This window comes from Gopherus flavomarginatus, chromosome 2 (assembly GCF_025201925.1).
Source record: "Gopherus flavomarginatus isolate rGopFla2 chromosome 2, rGopFla2.mat.asm, whole genome shotgun sequence".
NCBI lineage: Eukaryota > Metazoa > Chordata > Testudines > Testudinidae > Gopherus > Gopherus flavomarginatus.
In genome coordinates this window covers 66,662,781-66,681,824 of record NC_066618.1, presented here as the reverse complement: position 1 = coordinate 66,681,824, position 19,044 = coordinate 66,662,781, and the positions used below count along the sequence as shown (strand labels likewise).

Here is a 19,044-nt window from a genome sequence, read left to right as displayed (position 1 = left end):
CATTATATCCTGCAAATGTAACCAAACTTGTTTGTCTGAGCGATTGGCTGAAGTAGGACTGAGTGGTCTTGTAGGCTCTAAAGCTTTACATTGTTTTATTGTTGAATGCAGGTTTTTTTTGAAAATAATCTGACATTTGTAAGTTCAACTTCATGATAAAGAGATTGCACTACCATACTTATATTAGGTGAATAGAAAATACTATTTCTTTTGCTTTTTTTACATTGTAAATACTTGTAATCAAAAATAAATATAAAGTGAATGCTGTACAGTTTGAATTCTGTGTTGTAATTGAAATCAACATATTTGTAAATGTAGAAAACATTCAAAAATATTAAAATAAATGGTATTCTATTATTAATAGTGCAATTAATTGTGATTAATTTTTTTAATTGCACAATTAATCATGATTAATTTTTTTAATCACTTGACAGCCCTAATTGCAATGCAGTGTAAAGGCCTCAGCTGGGAGATGCCCTGCATTCAACATTCTCAAATCTTACCAGCCTTGGCTACTCTAGGGTTTTCTGCAAAAAAATTCCACCATTGCGGCTGTCAGTTCAGCTCTACTATGCTGTGCAGGGTCAGAAATAATGGTGGAAAAAATGCTGCAGTTGCTGGAGCCTTTTCTACTCCAGGTCTCCCACCAATGATAACACTAGTGGAGTATTAAAAACCTTAGAAAACTTTCCCCAGGAAATTGTAATGGAGACCATCTGCCAGGAGTAGTGGTGAGATTTTTATACTAGGACAAGGATTTCAAATCATTAAAGGGCATTTGCAAATTAGATAGTCTCACTTTCTCTTCACCAACGGGAATTCACTACTATTGAGGATTTATGCAGGAAACTTCCATTAGCCCTAATAAAAGTTACAGTTGTATCTCACCTGCCCACAAATCCACTGATGAGAAAATAGACCCCCTTAAATCTATCAGTATTTCTCCTATTTATTTTAACCGTTTCCTCACTTACTGTAATTTAAATGAATAGCATTAGAATAGTAAATGTCAAATACCGTCACTGCAGCACCTTTAATTATGATCATTTTCATTACAATAATGACCAAAAATCCCCAATCAGTGCCCCTTTGTGCTAGGCGCTGCACAGATACATACAAACACATGGCTCTTGCCCTGTTAACAGACAAGACAGACAGGCAGACAATAGACAAAAAATACAGGAGCAAAATGATTGAGATAAATACGTCTTGTTAGTTACTTTTTCATCCCTAGCCCCATCTGCAATCCCACCAATCTCTAATGCCCTTCTTCCCAGACAACCAGCTCTGCTATTGCTGCTCTCTCCCTCCTTGCTACCCACCCAATACTGATGTCTGCTCTCCTAATTCTCCAAGCACCTTGCTATCCTACCTCCACTGAAGCTGTGTGATACTTTGTAGATTTAGTTCACAAAGGATCATATCAACTGTTTCTAGTATGGGTTCACAAGGCTTACACTCACTTTCACTTGGAATGTTTCATTGGGCTGCACTAGTTGATAATCAAAGCTCTACAATCTGTTTGGAGGAGATGGGGAAAGAAAAAAGGAAGCAATGTGTTATAGGGGAGGAGGAGAGAAGAGAGAGCAACATCTTAGTTCATGACACAGTAGTTGTCCAATAAATGTGTAGGTTTAGCCTCAATTATTCTGCTCTCTCGGTCACTCATATTTCTATATATATTTTACAGGAGAAACCTGTTTATTCAAACTGTTTCAAAGACATCAATCGTCTTCAGATAAATGGAGATTTCTATAGTCAAGGGAGAGACAGGGTAAGAGAAAATGGGCCAAATTTTCTTCTACTGTAAATGGGCACAGCCCTAAAGACCTTTGCAGAGTAGCAACCAGGCACAGGAGAGAATGTGACCCAATATCTTTCTCTTCATCTAGTTAGCTGTCTTTTGCAAACTGCAGGAAATAGTTCCTAGTAGAGCATGTGATATAATAACAGTTATCTTGGATTCAAAGTCAGAAACTCTACCCTAAGTATATAAATGTCTTTTGTAGGTAATATTGTACCTAACAACATTAATATGTAGGACTGAATAGAAGAAATGGCTGTGACACATGAAGTGCCCTGTGATAGACGTATGAAAGGTGCTACACAAAAATAAGATGTATTCCAAATATTGTACCACTTAAGAGCAGCATAAAATACCCACTTTGAAGAGTAATTTTATCTACTGAGTATCAGAGGGGTAGCCGTGTTAGTCTGGATCTGTAAAAGAAGCAAAGAGTCCTGTGGCACCTTATAGACTAACAGATGTATTGGACCATGAGCTTTCGTGGGTGAATACGAAGTGGGTATTCACCCACGAAAGCTCATGCTCCAATACTTCTGTTAGTCTATAAGGTGCCACAGGTCTCTTCGCTGCTTTTATCTACTGATATAGCCTATCAAATTGCCTGATTGTAATTCTGATGCGCAGAAAGCTGTGTCTTTCTTTCAGGATTTTAACCAGGGTGTTCATACCACTGTTACTCATTTTAACACTGGAACCTCGTGCTGTGGTTATAATGAAACACCAAGGCACAAAATTAATTATGGCAGTGGGTCTGGAACCAAAAGTGTTCTGTTGAGTAGGTGATATTTTACTGGCTGTGTCTGAATCTAAGAACTCTACAAAACAAAATAGACCAAGTGTTGCATTTCATTAGGCTCCACTATTTGATAATCAAGGCTTTACAATCTGTTTGGAGGAGAAGAAGAAAGGAAGCAATGTATTACAGACTCTATATGTCACATTTAAGATTAGACATACCTGCTATGGGAAGGGTGGTGCCCAACTATTAGTAGTGATCCAAAATTTGTGTTAATCTATTGGGTCATCTTTGAAACAAAGCAGCTGTCCAGAAGAACACGTCCTGAAGATGGAAGAGTTGCAAAGATGCAGGTGTTTAGGGAAAGAAAGAGAGAAGAGCTTTATACGCTCAACAAAAGCTCACTGAAGTCAATGAAAAGACTTCCATTCACTTCAACAGGCTTTGGATCAGGTCCTAAGTCAAGATATTTTATTCCCTCTCCAGAATTGGCCGGACAAACTGGAAACGGTTTGGGCAGTGGGACAGTGCACTCCACCCATAAACAGAGCACACATGGGAGAATGTGCTAGCAGGCAACAGATATTTTGTCTCCAAGCCAAGATAAAGGGTTGTGTCTCCTAACAGCCCACCCTCTGAGACAATAGTATAAAAGGCTGCAGTGAGGTTATGTCTCTGAGGAAATCTAGGAAGGAATGCCATCTGAGTGGTAAGCAGGAAGACATGTGCTCCCTGACATTTGGTTTTGAAGTGGAAGGCATTAATAAGTGACAGGGTGCAGAAAGTCACTACCAGCTGGAGCATTTCCACAGAGCTCCATCTTTCTTTGGGATAAAGGGAAATATAAATCTGAATACAGGAGCAAATTCCCATCAGGAGAACCAGCACTTCAGCTAGGTGAGAAAACTAAAGGATGGACAAGTGCTTTTGCAGTAGAGAGGGAATAACACAGTTAAGTGGATACTAATAAACACTAAACAGTGATGGCAAAATTACTGTTTTGAAATTATAAACTGCATCCACATTAACACCAAATGAATTCATGGAGATTACCATTATTATGATGAGTACCAAATGGTTTTAAAGGGATTATGGCAAACAGGATCTGGTTGCAAGGAGTCAATCATCTACTTATCTTGTCCATCTATTATTTAAGTGCAGAGAAAGACCTAGCAGTCTCTTAATACTAAAGTAACTTAATTTATTATCCTAACTGTAGTTTTCATGGCGGAGGTATGGAGGGGAAAGGCATAAGAAACCTTCCTCTGTCCCTTTATCACCAGTGTAGGCACTTGACACTATTTGGTCTGTGTGCTCCCTTGAATGGAGGTCTAAAGGTGAGACTCATGCTCCCATCATCACTACCTTACCCAAAATGAGAATTGCTCTGACTCCAACACACCCAGGGCTACAAGATCTGGCCAAATGTGGGTAGGAGTGTACTCTGCCCCTTACAACGACTGGTGCAGCAGCTTAAAGTTCCTAGAGACTTTGTGTCTGATTTTTCTTGAATGCTTTTTTAAATTATGCACCTAAAATGTTGTTATAGAAGAGAAATTCTCATTCCATGAGATGGCACAAAGACTTGGCTATAACTTTGGCAGAGAAGGGATAAGGGGAGAAAAATTTACTGTGAAGACAAAGATAACGGTAACTATGAAAATAATTTTAGCACCAAATATAATAAGAACATAAGAACAGCCGTACTGGGTCAGACCAAAGGTCAATCTAGCCCAGTATCTGTCTACCGACAGTGGCCAATGCCAGGTGCCCCAGAGGGAGTGAAGCTAACAGGAAATGATCAAGTGATCTCTCTCCTGCCATCCATCTCCATCCTCTGATGAACAGAGGCTAGGGACACCATTCTTTACCCTTCCTGGCTAATAGCCTTTTATGGACTTAGCCACCATGAATTTATCCAGTTCCCTTTTAAACATTGTTATAGTCCTAGCCTTCACAACCTCCTCAGGTAAGGAGTTCCACAGGTTGACTGTGCGCTATGTGAAGAAGAACTTCCTTTTATTTGTTTTAAACCTGCTACCTATTAATTTCATTTGGTGACCCCTAGTTCTTATATTATGGGAATAAGTAAATAACTTTTCCTTATCCACTTTCTCTATATCACTCATGATTTTATATACCTCTATCATATCCCCCCCTTAGTCTCCTCTTTTCCAAGCTGAAGAGGCCTAGCCTCTTTAATCTTTCCTCGTATGGGACCCTCTCCAAACCCCTAATCATTTTAGTTGCCCTTTTCTAAACCTTTTCTAATGCTAGAATATGTTGCCATCAAGGGATAGGTCTCATATCCCTTCTTGATTACATACCAGTTTTGCACTTGTATAACTCCATTGATTCACACTGATAACCCTGGTGAAAATCAGGCCAATAGTGCATACTTTCTAGGAGTGTGCAAAAAACACACCAGTTTTGCGAAACTATCATGATGGCAGACCCTGATATTCACTTGGAATTCTGGATTTACAAAAATCTGAAATCTTGAAACAAATCCAGTGAAATCTTCTTGTTACGAAGCAAAATCAGCTCCCACTTGCTCTCCCAGAGAACCCCCTTCACTAAGAATCTGTGGGATTCCCTTTACCTGGAGTCAAACTGTGGAGGAGAGCAGGGAGCTGATGAACTTTATAACTGACCCTCTCATGGATTCTATTGGACAGTAGAAGTTGGCTGGCTCACTCTCTTGTGTTCAGTTCTTGGGGTACTAAAGATAGTCAAGTCAGTATGGAAATAGCACCAAGTTAGTTCCTCAATCCACAGAAAATATTCTCATCAGCAGAGCAGACCACTGCCTGCCTCCCAATTCAGCACCAATTTAAGTTTGAAGCACAGCTCAGTAAAAATTTTCAGCCAAAGCTTTTTTTTCAGCAAAAAATGTACATTTGGGTTGACCAAAACATTCAGCGAACCATGTCAATTTCAACCCCTCACCTCCCCCCACTCCGTGTCACAAAAAGCCTATTAAAATATTCTGAAAAAAATCAGAATGTCTTGTTGAGACATTTGCTAAATGAAACATTTTGATTTACTGATTTTAAATGACAAAAAAAAATTCTGATTATTTGCCACCAAACCGAAAAATCAGTTATTTGCCCAGTTCTAATTTAAACACTAAACATGGGGCAGGAGTCCTTGGAATTGTCTTTTAATGTGGTTCATTTGCTAACATGAGGACTCCAAGCGGAGATAAAAGTTAGGGCAGTCATTATCAGAATGACTAAAAGTAGTGTCTGGAGAACTGCTGCTGCCAAGTGGCTGAGCAGCAAGTTAGTTCCCCTAAACATGGCTTCTGTGGACTGGAAATGGATTGAACTTGCTAGCTCCATAAACACTAAAGAAGGGGGACAGCTGCCCAGCCAGCCATCCCAGAATACTTTGCCACAGGGTTTTTTCAGACCCATTACCCCCCTTGTACAGAAGACAACTAGAGATAAGGAAGACACCCTGGGCCTGTGGGGGAAAGCACCTATGTGAGAAGAGAAAGCCTGGCTGACTCTTCGTGTCTGGCATCAACGTCTAAGAAATTGATTTTAAAAATGAACCATGAAACCTTGTGAATTCAGGCTTCCTTGCAAAAGTTTTGCACAGCTCTAATAACCATGGCTGACATTTTTCAAAAGTATTTATTCGTTTTGGATTCCCAGCTTGAAATACCTTTGGCCTGAATTTCAGAAATGCCGATCCCCATTGATATCAAGTGGAGTTGCAGGTGCTCAGCACATCTAAAAATCAAGTCCACGGTCTTTCAAGCTGGGCACCCAAACAACTGGAGGAATCCAAAAAGAGTAGCTACTTTCAAATATTTTGTCCTCTATCTATTTGCATTGCAAGAGCCCCCATCACTTTGGACCCTTCCTACTATTGTTTGATTTTTCTTGGGAGCAGTTGGGAAGTGCACACTGCAATGTTTATTGCATCTCATCAGTCATGTGCTTTTATTGTTGGGATATACATGAGAGAGATTCAATCTCCTTTTCTATTGTGTTACACTCATGTAAGTTTATTCTAGCAGCAGAAGTGACCAGGAATACAGATATCTGACATGCAATGTATTTTTTGGAGGGGTCAGTCTTCAGGATTTCCCCCTTTACTCCTTTCACCCACTTCAAGCCCACTGTGAGGTGGATGCAGCTCCCCATGAAGGCCATCAGTGTGGCTACATGCATCAGTTATAGGGTATTTCTTAAGAGCAATACAATATGCTCCCCCAGCCCTATAGAGGATGTGGTGCATTGCTTTCTCAGCACTACAAGTCCCTGATGGTTTGAGATACATGAGATCCAAACTACCTCTCTGTCTCTCTGTAATGCAATGTGTTGCCACTGGACTGCTAGACTGGCTTGTATAATACATTTTATATGCATTTCATTATGATAAGGGAAATAACATGCACACAGTATGTGTGTCAGGATAGGTATCTGTATAGACGCAAACAGATTGTGGCAAGGCCTGTATCTGTGCACAAGAGGGGGAGGATAATACAACAAGTCATCCTCTACTTTGTACTTCTGCACAAGACCAGCCACAGTGTGCCTGGAGGAAGCAGGCACTGCACAAGCCCTGACAGTCAGTCTCTTCTGTCTCGTCTTCCCCTCTGCCTCTCAAAGGGGCAGGGAGAGGAAAGATGAGGGAAAGGCAATGCCATCTACCAGAACTGGTCAGGCATGGGAGGATCACACACTGCATCTCCCTAAAAAGTGGTGGAGCTACAATAAGCATTGCAGTGTGCACTTCCCAAGGCTTCTAGGAGAAAATACAAGTCAGACAGACTTCCTATTGGAACTCTCAAAGCAGTATAAGTCCCCACCGCAAGACCCATACTTTCAATGGAGGGCTGGGGAATGTGACCCATGTGGCATATCTGTATTGTATGTGGCACACTAGTGGCCAAATATTCAATGTGGCCTCAGGCTGGCCTTTAAAACTGTACAAGTCTGGCACATGAGCGTGGCTAATTATCCAGCTTGAAAATCAGGGCATTTATGAAAATGTGTCTACATGTTTACTGTGTGGAAAATTATAGATAGGTTCTGCAGCAGGATATCTGGAGACCCAGGAGAAGATCAGGAGTTAAATTTGGCCCCAGAGGGGGTACTAGGGTTTCATGATTGTAACTGGGAACAAGTATCAGAGGGTAGCCGTGTTAATCTGTACCCACAAAAACAACAAGGAGTCCAGTGGCACCTTAAAGACTAACAGATTTATTTGGGCATAAGCTTTCATGAGTAAAAAAACCTCACTTCTTCAGATGCAACTTTTACCCATGAAAGCTTATGCCCAAATCTGTTAATCTTTAAGGTGCCACCAGACTCCTTGTTGTTTAACTGAGAACAGTATCTGATATTTTACTTACTCCGGTCCCAGTTCAGAAAAGCACTTAAGCCAGTGCTTAAGACCATAGTTATTCAGCAAAGCACTTTGATGTGCTTTGTGGAATTGGGTCCCTTGTCTACTGCTGAACCAATGAAAGCCACTATTCTTGTTAGCATCATCATCAGTAAAGTCCCTGAGGGGGTCTCTTCCAGGAATGGTATCATAATGGCAGACAACTTTTGACACAGAAACCTGATTCAGAGCTCCTGTGAGGAGACTGAGTAATTTGAGGACACCTACAGATACCAGGGATCTCTTGTTCGGCCCACATCTAAGTGCAAGCGCCATACAGATAGCTATGTACTTAATGTTAATTCCTACTTGTCCCACATGAATGGTTATGTACTTGCACCTGCACACCATGAATCTACCGAGGAAAGACCACATTTTTCCATACACAGTTAGTCTCAAGAAAAATGCCTTGAAGTCTGTTCATGGGAAGTACAAATATAAGCACCTGAAGGCCCTCATCCTGCAAAGAAAGCCACAGGTAGGCATAAAGCCCCACAGACTCCCATGTGGCACTCGATGAGTGCAATTTATGTCCATGTGGTTTACTCTGTATGCTTGGGGCCTCAGCGATCGTTAGTTTAAAAAAAAAAAAAGGCAAACAGAGTCAGAATGATGTCAACAGGCATTAGTGTGGAGCTCCAAGGCTCCTAGGGATGAGCTACATAAATGATTTATTTTCTAGAGAGTATCTTTAACAGTAAGACCTTTTACTTGCTCTATTAGACAGCAGCTAAGCTGCTCTCTTCATACAGTTACAAATTCACCAGTTACACTTAAAGAACCATCCTCGCTTGCTCTTTTCCTTTTCCTTTTTTTTTCCTTTATCTTTTTGTGAAAAAGACATCCAATTTCAAACCATTTAAAAAATATCAAAACCCTGGTGGAAAATAATTTGCAGCTGTGATAATATCACATTTTTTAAAACACCATAATATAGTTTTACTTTTAATAATAAAAGATAAAAAAGAGTCTGTGAATAATTAGAGATTGCAGTCTGAAGCCAGTTACAGTCACTGCAATTGATAATAAACTTAAACCCCCTTGGGAGCAGGTAAATGCTTTGCAACCCTGACCCCCTTGCTCTCACATTACTTAACAACCCTGCAGTTCCAGCATTACATCACCATTCAAGCGATTGGTTCCTGCATTTTAACTCTCTCCCTGTCTCCTCCGATTAGGAGCGACACAGTGATGCGGGGGGGACTTCTCTTGAGTTTGCTGCTCCTTGTTTGGGTTTGGTTCATTTTAAAACCATCTTCTGCTCTACAAGTCCAGGTTACACTCACCAGAAAAAAACTCTAGCAAAGTGAAAAGGAGAGCAGGAGAGGGGATCGAGAAACAGGAGGAAAAGAAAGGGAAGAAGGAGGGGCAGCAGAAAAGTCTATAGAAATCAGAAAAGGAAGAGAAAATTAAAAACAAACCTCATGGACATCACTGAGCCTGAATTCCCTGCTGAGGTGCAGAACATGAGAGCCCTGGAATGAGTGTATGTAGAACTTGAGCCAAAGCTTAACTAGCCCGAGTGAGTCATATCCTTCCCATTTGATTCCAGTCCAAATGATGATGTAATGCTCTGGCCCTCTCTCTCTCTCTCTACACTACCTCCCGCCTCCCTGCTCTCCTTTTTAGCTCAGTGCTGGTGAAGTCACCATTTAAATCTGGCAGAACTGAAGCAAAAACTTCAATGTAACCAAAACAGCCCCAGGCCAAGTTCCAGACGTACTGAGACTTGGTGGTGCAATTGCCATTGGAAACGGGTAAACAGAGAAAGAAACAGTGCCGCCTCAGAATGGCCAGAGCAGCTGCCTGCGAAATCAGAGTAAAACCCGGGGAACTGGGCTGTCAGTGATTTACTGGTTTTGATCAGAAGATATTACACACACAGAAATGCCCATGTGTTTCAGGACCTCAAGAAGGAGAAAGAGCAATTGGGAAAGGAGAAGGGAGGGCAAAGGAGAAAGGGAGACAAGGAGTGGAGAAGAGAAAATTTTGAGTGTGGGGGGGATCTTTTAGGGTGTGGGGGGAACAGATATTCAATATAGGCATTTGCACTTTTACAGGTTTGATTCATTAAATCAGAGCAACTCCACTGACTTCAAGCTGTGTAAACCTGGCAAGAGCTTGAAACCAGCCCCCCCTCATTTTTGCAGGGTAATTGTGGGGCTCTGTTTGAGTTTTTTGGGCTGTCAGTGAGGTGAAATGTGCAGGTGTTTTCTTTCTAGAGAATTTCAGACTCTTTTATCTAAAAGCAACAACAACAACAAAAAACAACCACCAAACCCTACTGTATTCAATCATACCATTGCAGCACCACTACGTATTCAGTTTTGAACTTAAAGAGATTCTTCTACAAGCTTAAGAAATATTCCATATACTTAAATGGACAATACACTGGAACTGGTAAAGATTGCTTAAAACAGAGGAAACTTTTCAAGTGAAATATTGTAGTTATATGACACAAGTGTTTCCAACGTTAGCAGCTATATTACAAAGGGCTGAAACACACCAGGTGTCTATCAGGGTAGCTTAACGACACTGAGGTTTCTTTTACTGTTCTGTCACAATTACTTTTGATCCATGGAGTAAAAACCTAGCTCCACTGTAAAATGCAATGCTTGTGTTTTTAAAAAGAAACATTAAATTTTCCTATCACTCTATTATCCTTGAATATGCCAAATGTGAAAACGTAAATTAGGGAACTACAGAAAGATCAGCATGACTTGCGCTTAGAACATTGCAAGGATAACCAGAATGGGCCCTCTTTAATTACAGGTCAAGAGAAGAATTTCAACAAGCAGCTCAGAAAGCTCAAACACCCCTATACAAATAAAACAGAAAAGCCTTTACCGACATCTGAGTTGCCAGCCACATCCACCTTTTCCATACCTATCACTTCATTGGACAGCTCAGGGTAAATTTCAGTATTACAAAAGACTTGTGGGGGCGGGGGGACAGATTTCATAAAATCTGGTGAAAATACAAAAGCCAACGATATTTTGTTCATATTACGATTTCATTTTATAGGAAAATATTTTCTAATGCTTAGAAGCATCTTGGCAGTAAATGGCTCTTTGTAGCTGAATGATTGATAGCTCCAGCCATTTAATGCCCCATATGCTGCAAAGCAATAGCGATTATTGTTAAGTAGCGAAGTTTTCCCAGGATGCTGTTATGGCTATCAATGTTCTTAAAGATATACACTTCCAGGGGTCAAGGCTGCTAATTTCAGCTTGGTTGGTTTCAGTCATGAATTTAAATGATTAATTTTCTGGGCATATCAGTGTAGGACACAGGCAGGGTGAGAAGGGGAAAAAGCAGTGGTTTGTCCCATTGAAGTGGGAAAGCAGGCTGCCCTCCTGCGTGACATCCCCAATCGATATAGATGCTGCAGCCATGCTGAGTGACACCTTTATCAAGCAAAGCAGCACTGAATTAGAGGTGATCAGCCATAATTATTACTGGCGCCACCGAAGCCTGTGGCTTGACGGCATCAGATGTGGTTGTTATAAAGTTTAGTCCATTGTGTCAGTGGCCTATATAATTCATTTATGTCTGAATTACCAGCTATTGATTTTTTTTGTCTTCTATAATGTAATAAAACAAAAGTTAGATCATTCCAAAAGCTCTCTTTTAATTCCAGGCCTTTCTGGCTGTTTTATTTTTAATCCCAATCCTTTTTCTTTTCTTCTTCCTCCTTTTAAAAATAGCTATATTAATTTTCTTGCAAAATTGCAACAGCTCATCTTTCCCTCTCACTCCCATTTTATTTTGTTTTCTTACACTTGCAGCTCTGGGTTACACAGCTTAACCTCATTATCTGCCTTTCAGTTATGCCATTGGGATTGCTATAAACAAGAGTGGTCCCAAAGCAGAACCCTACCCCCCAACTTTTGAGGAAGTAAAGGTTTGATACAGGCATAAACTCAGAGGCTGAGATCCATGTATAGTAAGAGAAGAGCTGCCACTAGGGCAAATATTTGCAGACAGAAAAATTATTATACTAATCACTGAGGTGTTATAGATCTCCCTGCACATGCACATGTATCCACTCCTACAGCCTTTACTCATTACTAGCCCCATTGGCTCCAACGACATTATTTACAGGAGTAAGGCCCATAGTTCAGCCACCTACTCTAAGCAGAAAGTAGTTGTAAGAGAAAATTCTGTTTGCCCAAATCAAGCGCAGACTCCACAGTCCCCTCTATGGCTATCTTCTTCCGTTAAAGGGGTATAACCGTGACAATGTGGTAACGCTAAGTGGTCCATTAAGTCATTAATACTTACAGAAATATTGTCTCTGAAGGAAAGAGCTCCTTGAAATAAGTTTTTTTAAAAGAAAGAAAGAAAGAAAGAAAGAAAGAAAGAAAGAAAGAAAGAAAGAAAGAAAGAAAGAAAGAAAGAAAGCACTGATTCAAACAGATTCTCATGAATTAGAGATTTCTCAAAATGAACAGATAAGACCAGTATGGACTGGACAGCACACGAAGACAATTTTTTAAAAAATAGGGTGCGTGTACAAATAAAGTCTCATTTTGAGAGCCAAACTGTTTTTATACCAAGTTCATGTTTCAAAGGAATTTAAAAAACATTTGTACTTGTTGGTGGAAATGCAAAACGTTCTTTCCATCTCAGGTATTTTCAAGGCCTATTGATTTTTTTTTCCTTTACAGGAAACACTGTTTTCCCATTTTCCTTCCTGTGACCAGTCAATGATAAAGAATATCCTGTACTCAGAGGAAATTCCACTCACATACAAGAGCTGCCCCTTTTTATCTGTTTATTAGCCTCTTTTTCTTCTCTCTTCCCCCCATCTTGCCACTATCCTTATGTTTTCAGCAGTCGGCTACACTCAAGAATAGGCCTGTTGTGTTGGGAGTTGTGGGATGTTTTAATTCTAATGGGAGAATTCTTCAAAGCAGTACCCAAGCCAGTCCAGCAATGATTCCAGCTTAGCTGGCTAGCTCCGGAATGCTTACAACACCCTCCCTGCAGCGTATTTCATCCTTAGGGAAAGGGTGGTGAGGCACACCACAGCTGTTTGGTGTAACAAAAAAATGACAAATTCACTGCTTCTGCTAAAAGGTTCCAGTCTGAACAACATCTGAATTTTGAGAGCTCAGATCTCAGGGCCCACTAGGATTATCTCAAAAGCAGCAATATTATAATAAGGAAATTGTATGGACTGCTTGAACAAGTTGTGAAAATAGACTGAGAATGTGGTTGGATAAATCACCAATTCTAAATACATATATGCATGGGCATACCCACAAACTCAATGGCTCTGATCCTGTGCCTGTTGAAATCATTGGCAATGGGCAAAAGATAAGGCCCTAAATATAGTGTAAAACTGTATTTATTATATATTTTGTATACACTACTTGGCTTTTTTATGGGCTTGATTGGAATAACAATTATTCCATATCGAAGAAGGTATGTTTGTCATCCAGACATTATTTTTCATTTTTAAACCTAGATCCTTACAGTCCCTGTGGAATTAAGGAGGCCAGATCATTTTAGGGTTAAATAAGCTTTAATGACTATCATATGTACAGAGCCTTAAACCTAGCATTGAAAAATTATTTTTTTAATAAGTGGCATTTCTTCCTTTTTTAATTTAAAATAACCATCCAGGTGGTTTCCTAAGGATTTCTTTGCAAATTGCTTCCAGTGAACCTTTCCAGTCACAGACCACTGCAAACCCATGTGGTGTTATTCAGCATTCGGTTCAACTTGGGTGTCCTGTGTTTTTATAGTGGACAGAGTCTGAGGAACTGTCTGCCCAAGTGCCTATATTTAAGGGCTCTATTTCACAAGATACAGAGGCCTCTGGCCCTAATCCAAGGATTTAAGCATGTGCTTAATTTAAGTATGAGTGGACCCACTGTACTTCACCTGAACTACTCACAAGTTTAAAATTCCACTGGGAAAGTGGAACTTTCTAAAGCATCTACCTGACTTAGGAGCATCACTCCTATTGACTTTCAATAGGACTTAGCCTCCTAAGTCACTTAGGTATTTCTTTTGTTGGATCAGGGTCAAAGTGCTCAGCACTTTTCAAGATTGAACCCTAAGAGAGGTAAAGCATGTCTCTCTGTAAACTCCCTAAATTGTTTTAAAATAAAATAGCAAGAAATATTCTTTGCAGGAAACACTCTCAAACTTCCAATATATCGGTATTGTATGAAACTTGTTTGTACCACATCTCTCTCTCTCTCACACACACACACACACCCCTTGGGAAAGGTGTACGGTTGATAGTCCTGGAAAATGATGCTCTTTAATAGTCCACAAAATATGTACAATACAGGCACGAATGGCAGCGAAATTTCCCCTCATTTCACCATTAACCTCATCCATGACCTTAAGGGACAACCTCTAGGGATGTGAGAGTAGTTAAGTCTCCTAGCCCATTCCATTCTTAACCTCTCAGGTGAGATTGTTAAACTAGTTAATGACAACTGTGCTAGCATTTTTTGTGATGTGGACATTTAACAACTAGGAAACAGAATGAAACATCACCTACTCATTAAACATAGGCCAAATAGCCTTGGGCCAGCTTTGAGCTGATGACCTGAAAGTGAAGAACTCTGGACGGAGTCAGTCAGTCTGTCCAACTAGCTAGTTATTTTATTACAGCTGTAAACCACAAATGCTTACAACAAATAATGCAGCGATTTATGCAAAATAGTAACAGTTTACATTTCTATTGCACCTTTCACCCTGAAGGATTCCAAAGCACTTCACAGACTATATATATAAAAAAGCAAAGAAATGTAATCACCTCTGATAGGAACAGTGGCAACCAGACAGCACACTGCACAAGAACTGGGGAAGGGGAAATGACAAAGGTAAACACCCACTGTTAAAAATGATATGTAATTAGTGTTTATGAAGAGCAAAGTGAGACCTAATTCTTCCCTCACTTGTTTCAGCATAATTCCATTTGCTTCAATGGAGTTACTTATTTACACCAGTGTATACTACTCCGTAATAAGGACCATACTTACTTCTATTCTCACTCTAGGAAACTTTTGTCATTTATCTCAAATACCTCAATCTTGTTTTTCATAAAAAATGGGAAATAGCATTTGTTTCCTCATGAAAGCTGGCTGGCAATTTTTCAAGGATTTAAAAAAAATTAAATAAAAAAATGCCAGTCTGTTGAAACTAAAACTGTGAAACAGGACTGGATTTGGTGACTTTTCAGAACTTTCAAAATGTTTAATATCAACATTTTCTTTTTTAATTAGAGATATATCTATTTCTTAGAACTGGAAGGGACCTTGAAAGGTCATTGAGTCCAGCCCCCTGCCTTCACTAGTAGGATCAAGTACTGATTTTTGCCCTGGATCCCTAAGTGCCGCCAAGGATTAAACTCATAACCCTGGGTTTTGCAGGCTAGTGGTCAAACCACTGAGCTATCCCTCCCCCCTGAAAAATTCCAGTTTTCCAATTTGAAATGAGATTCCATTTCAAAACTTAAGCTAAGCTTCAGCTGGGGGGAAGGGGAGGACAAAAATCAAAATCAAAATTTCAAAATAAGTTAAAACATTTTGATGGACCCAAAACAACTGCCAAAATGTTGGAGTGTTTGGGATCACAAATATTTTTGCAATTTTGACTTTTCATCCCAATTTGCAGCAGGAAATTTTTTTAAACGCTTGGAAATACTTGCAGGATGGGAAAACTATTTCCTGCCCAGCTCTATTCTGCATCCCCTCCCAGTGTACTTCAGAGAAGAAGAGAACTGACCTCAAATTGGGAGAGCAAAAACTGAAGTAATGCCATAAGGCAAGTCTCAGCTGGGGAGCAAAGCACAGGAGATCAGTAATACTGTAGGAGTGAGCATTGAATAACAGTCCAGATCAGACTCTAAAATTAATTTTAGTCTTTCCATGACATTTTTTCATTATAGGTTTTCTTTAACCTGTTTTATTCCTTTAGACTGAATAATAATAATAATAATAATAATAATAATAATAATAATAATAATAATAAAATTTATATTCCGGTGTTTTTTTAAAAATCAGGCAAACCTCTGGGACTTAACTCCTGTTGGGGAATGGGGTGAGGAACAAATTCTGGAACTCAGGTCTCTCTCACTTTGGCACTGTAAATTCAAGGCACTGTCTACTAATAGCTAGTGCTACGATTATGTCATGGAGGTCACAGAATCTGTGACTTCTGTGACCTCGGTGACATTTTCTGCCCCAGGGCTGAACTGCTGTTAGTAGGCAGCCCCATAGCTCTCAGCAGCTGCTGGAGGAAGCCCCCAGCAGCTCCTAGCATCTGGGCAGCAGGGGGACTCCAGAGGTCCCTGGGGGTCCCCCAGAGTTCCCATTCCCCCCAGGTGGCTGGGCTCCCCACAGTTGCCCAGCCGTGGTGGGCAGCAGGATCCCCTCACAGCAGCCTAGCTGAGGAGGGGGGCCGGAGCCCCCTTCAGCTGCCCAGCTGCCAGGGTAGGGATTGGACCCTACAGCAGCCTAGCTGCTGTGGGTACTGGACCCTCCTCCCGCCCCATTTTGTCAGGGATATTTTTAGTAAAAATCACAGACAGGTCAGGGGCGTCCGTGATTTTTTTTTTTTTATTGCCCGTGACCTGTCTGTGATTTTCACTAAAAATATCCCTGACAAAATCTGATCCTTAGTAATAGCACATTAGTTTGCTTGCTTCCAAAGAAGTGCCGCCTTTGTTGATAATTCAATTGGCCATTCATTATTTCTTGCATGAGTACCAGTGACCATCATCAACCATTAGCAAACATTTATTGGATTCCAATCTGAGCAATCTGAACCTGATTTGTATTTCAGAAGCCATGACAGCACAACCCTCCAACTAACAAAGAGTTTTTAGAAAATATGATACAGTTCAGATGCCAAAGGATTTTTTTAAAATAAATACTTTTCAATTATTAATAATTTAGTATGTGTATAGTGCCATAAGTGTGCATGAACATTACAATCTAGGTGCCTGATTCTACCCACTAAGTTAATGGCAGCACTCTTTTTGATTACAGTGGTACTGGATTGGTCCCATAAATAGTATCTCTTTGTCGTTCAATGATTCTTATTAACACATAAGGAGTTGCATGAATCCTAGTGACATCATTTTTACGTGGCTTCATCCATCAGCTTCCCAGCAGAGTTCAGAATTCATTTATGTCAAACATCCCATGTCTAGATACCTTACCTGTTTTACCTATTTTACCATTGTACTGTGCTTCTGAGAAACAAGAAGGTTTTTGGCAAGAGCACTGAGATAAAGCCACCAGTTAGGGTCACATTGTGAGCCCCTTACTTGCAATGGTGAGCAGTTACAGGAGTTGTCCCACTGAAGTCAGTGCTCTCCAACGTAAGTAAGGACGTCACAAATTGACACCTAAGAATTTAAGCTCTCTGACTGATCAAACAAAAACTGTTAACTGATAGAACATATTTTTATTTTAATAAGAAAAACGCCTACCTTCCAACTTACTATATAAAATGGGGGTAAAAACGAAGCCTAATTCCTGTGCACTATTTGTGGTACATTTTTCTTATATTTGCATTTATGCAACCATTTGTGCACTTTACCAGTGACCTTTTCTCAAACTGAGAAGATTCCAGCAACACTAAGTTGTGTATTTAGGAGCTCACCAACACTTTTGCCCAGGAAGTGGGAGCGGGTAGCGAAAAGGATGAATATCCTCAATTCCCACAGTTTGCAAGGCAAGTGGTACCATATTTTTAAAATACCGACCATTCTAATATTGATATGAACATTTCATATTTTTAGGACTGAATGATTGGGAAAACACATACAGGCTACTGGGCTGATTCTCATCTAAAAGACTGAAACCCAGAGAGGCAATGTATATGGACCTCATTTTACTTCTTCAAGCATCACAGAGAGATATAAAAATGTCTTTATGCCTATTTTTAAAGATATGCCCGATAACATGTATTTTCAATGGTTATGTAACATTTTTCTAGTAAAATATAATGTCCTTAGTTCAACAAGGTAATTAAGCACATACTGAACTTTAAGCATGTGAGCAGACTCACTGAATTCACTTCAAGCTAGGAACATGTTTAAATACCTAGCAGAATCTGAGCCTAACTTTCTTTCTCCTAATATAAGGTAACTTCCCCAACATAGGCTGCACTTCCACACAGTTGCTAATAGATTATAAAGAGTGAACATTTATAAACATCAATGGCAACGCAGAAGTAGATCTTACTACTCTTTATCAAAGCTCCTTTCCTGAAGGACATCAGATACTGAAACACTTGGGAATACTACCAGAACCTATTTCTTATGCATTGGCCTGGAATTTCCCTCAACTGATAAAATTCTGCAAATAATCTTTTAGACCATTTTTAATAGTAAAATAAAGACATTGTGATCACAACTTATATAGAAAATAGAATTGTTCAGCTGTCTGCTGTCACTCATCAGAGGAATTCTGCATCTGTATCCCATTGAACTCAGAAGCCCTCCCTGGCATTGGCATACCATTCTACTCTAATTACATTCGTTACTTAAGGATCATTATCATCTTGCAAAACTTTTGGGGTCATTGAAAGGGATTTCAGGAATGCCACAGTAAAAACAGACAGCTTGTTGATGCCACAATCTGTAATGTTAATTCTGTCTGCTGTTACTTTCACAGGAAATCTACTCCTGGGTGCTGCTTCACATCCAGCTACATTCCTCTATACATCCATATGTGCGTGAATTATTTGGAGGGCTGCATGTGTGGACAACAAGGTAGGTGAAGTACACGAGTGACAAAATTCTTCACTCTCTTCAACATTTAGGTTCTGTCATGATCATCAACCTGTTTATAAATCCTGTGTTGATGCAAACTATCAAGACAGAGCTGAGTTAGAGTGAAATCAAAGTGATTAGACACATTTTTTTAAATATATGTTTTAGTAGCTTTAAATGCTAAACAAGCTAATTAATCATAGTACACAGTAAAAATGATTCCAGTGTAACCAAGGAAACTGTTTTTGCTAAACAACAGCAAGAGTCCCTTCATTTTCATCTAAATTCACACAAGACAGAAATTTAGTTTAATCTCACTTTACAGAAATCTGACGCTGTAATCCCACA

At 39.9% G+C, this 19,044-nt stretch overlaps 1 protein-coding gene across 4 annotated transcripts in view; it reads right to left on the bottom strand.

Annotated features, from left to right (window-relative positions):
• The window catches only part of CREB5 (cAMP responsive element binding protein 5), a 348,182-nt gene that overhangs the window by 116,042 nt on the left and 213,096 nt on the right, over nucleotides 1-19,044 (bottom strand). Inside the window, exon 1 of one of the 4 annotated variants that reach the window (XM_050938661.1) lies at nucleotides 9,368-9,416. The exons of the other annotated variants lie outside the window; for them this stretch is intronic. Coding sequence (XP_050794618.1) covers nucleotides 9,368-9,414 — 47 coding nt within the window. The 5' untranslated portion in view covers nucleotides 9,415-9,416. Of the gene's footprint in view, nucleotides 1-9,367; nucleotides 9,417-19,044 lie in introns of those variants that run through there. 4 annotated transcript variants of the gene reach the window in all.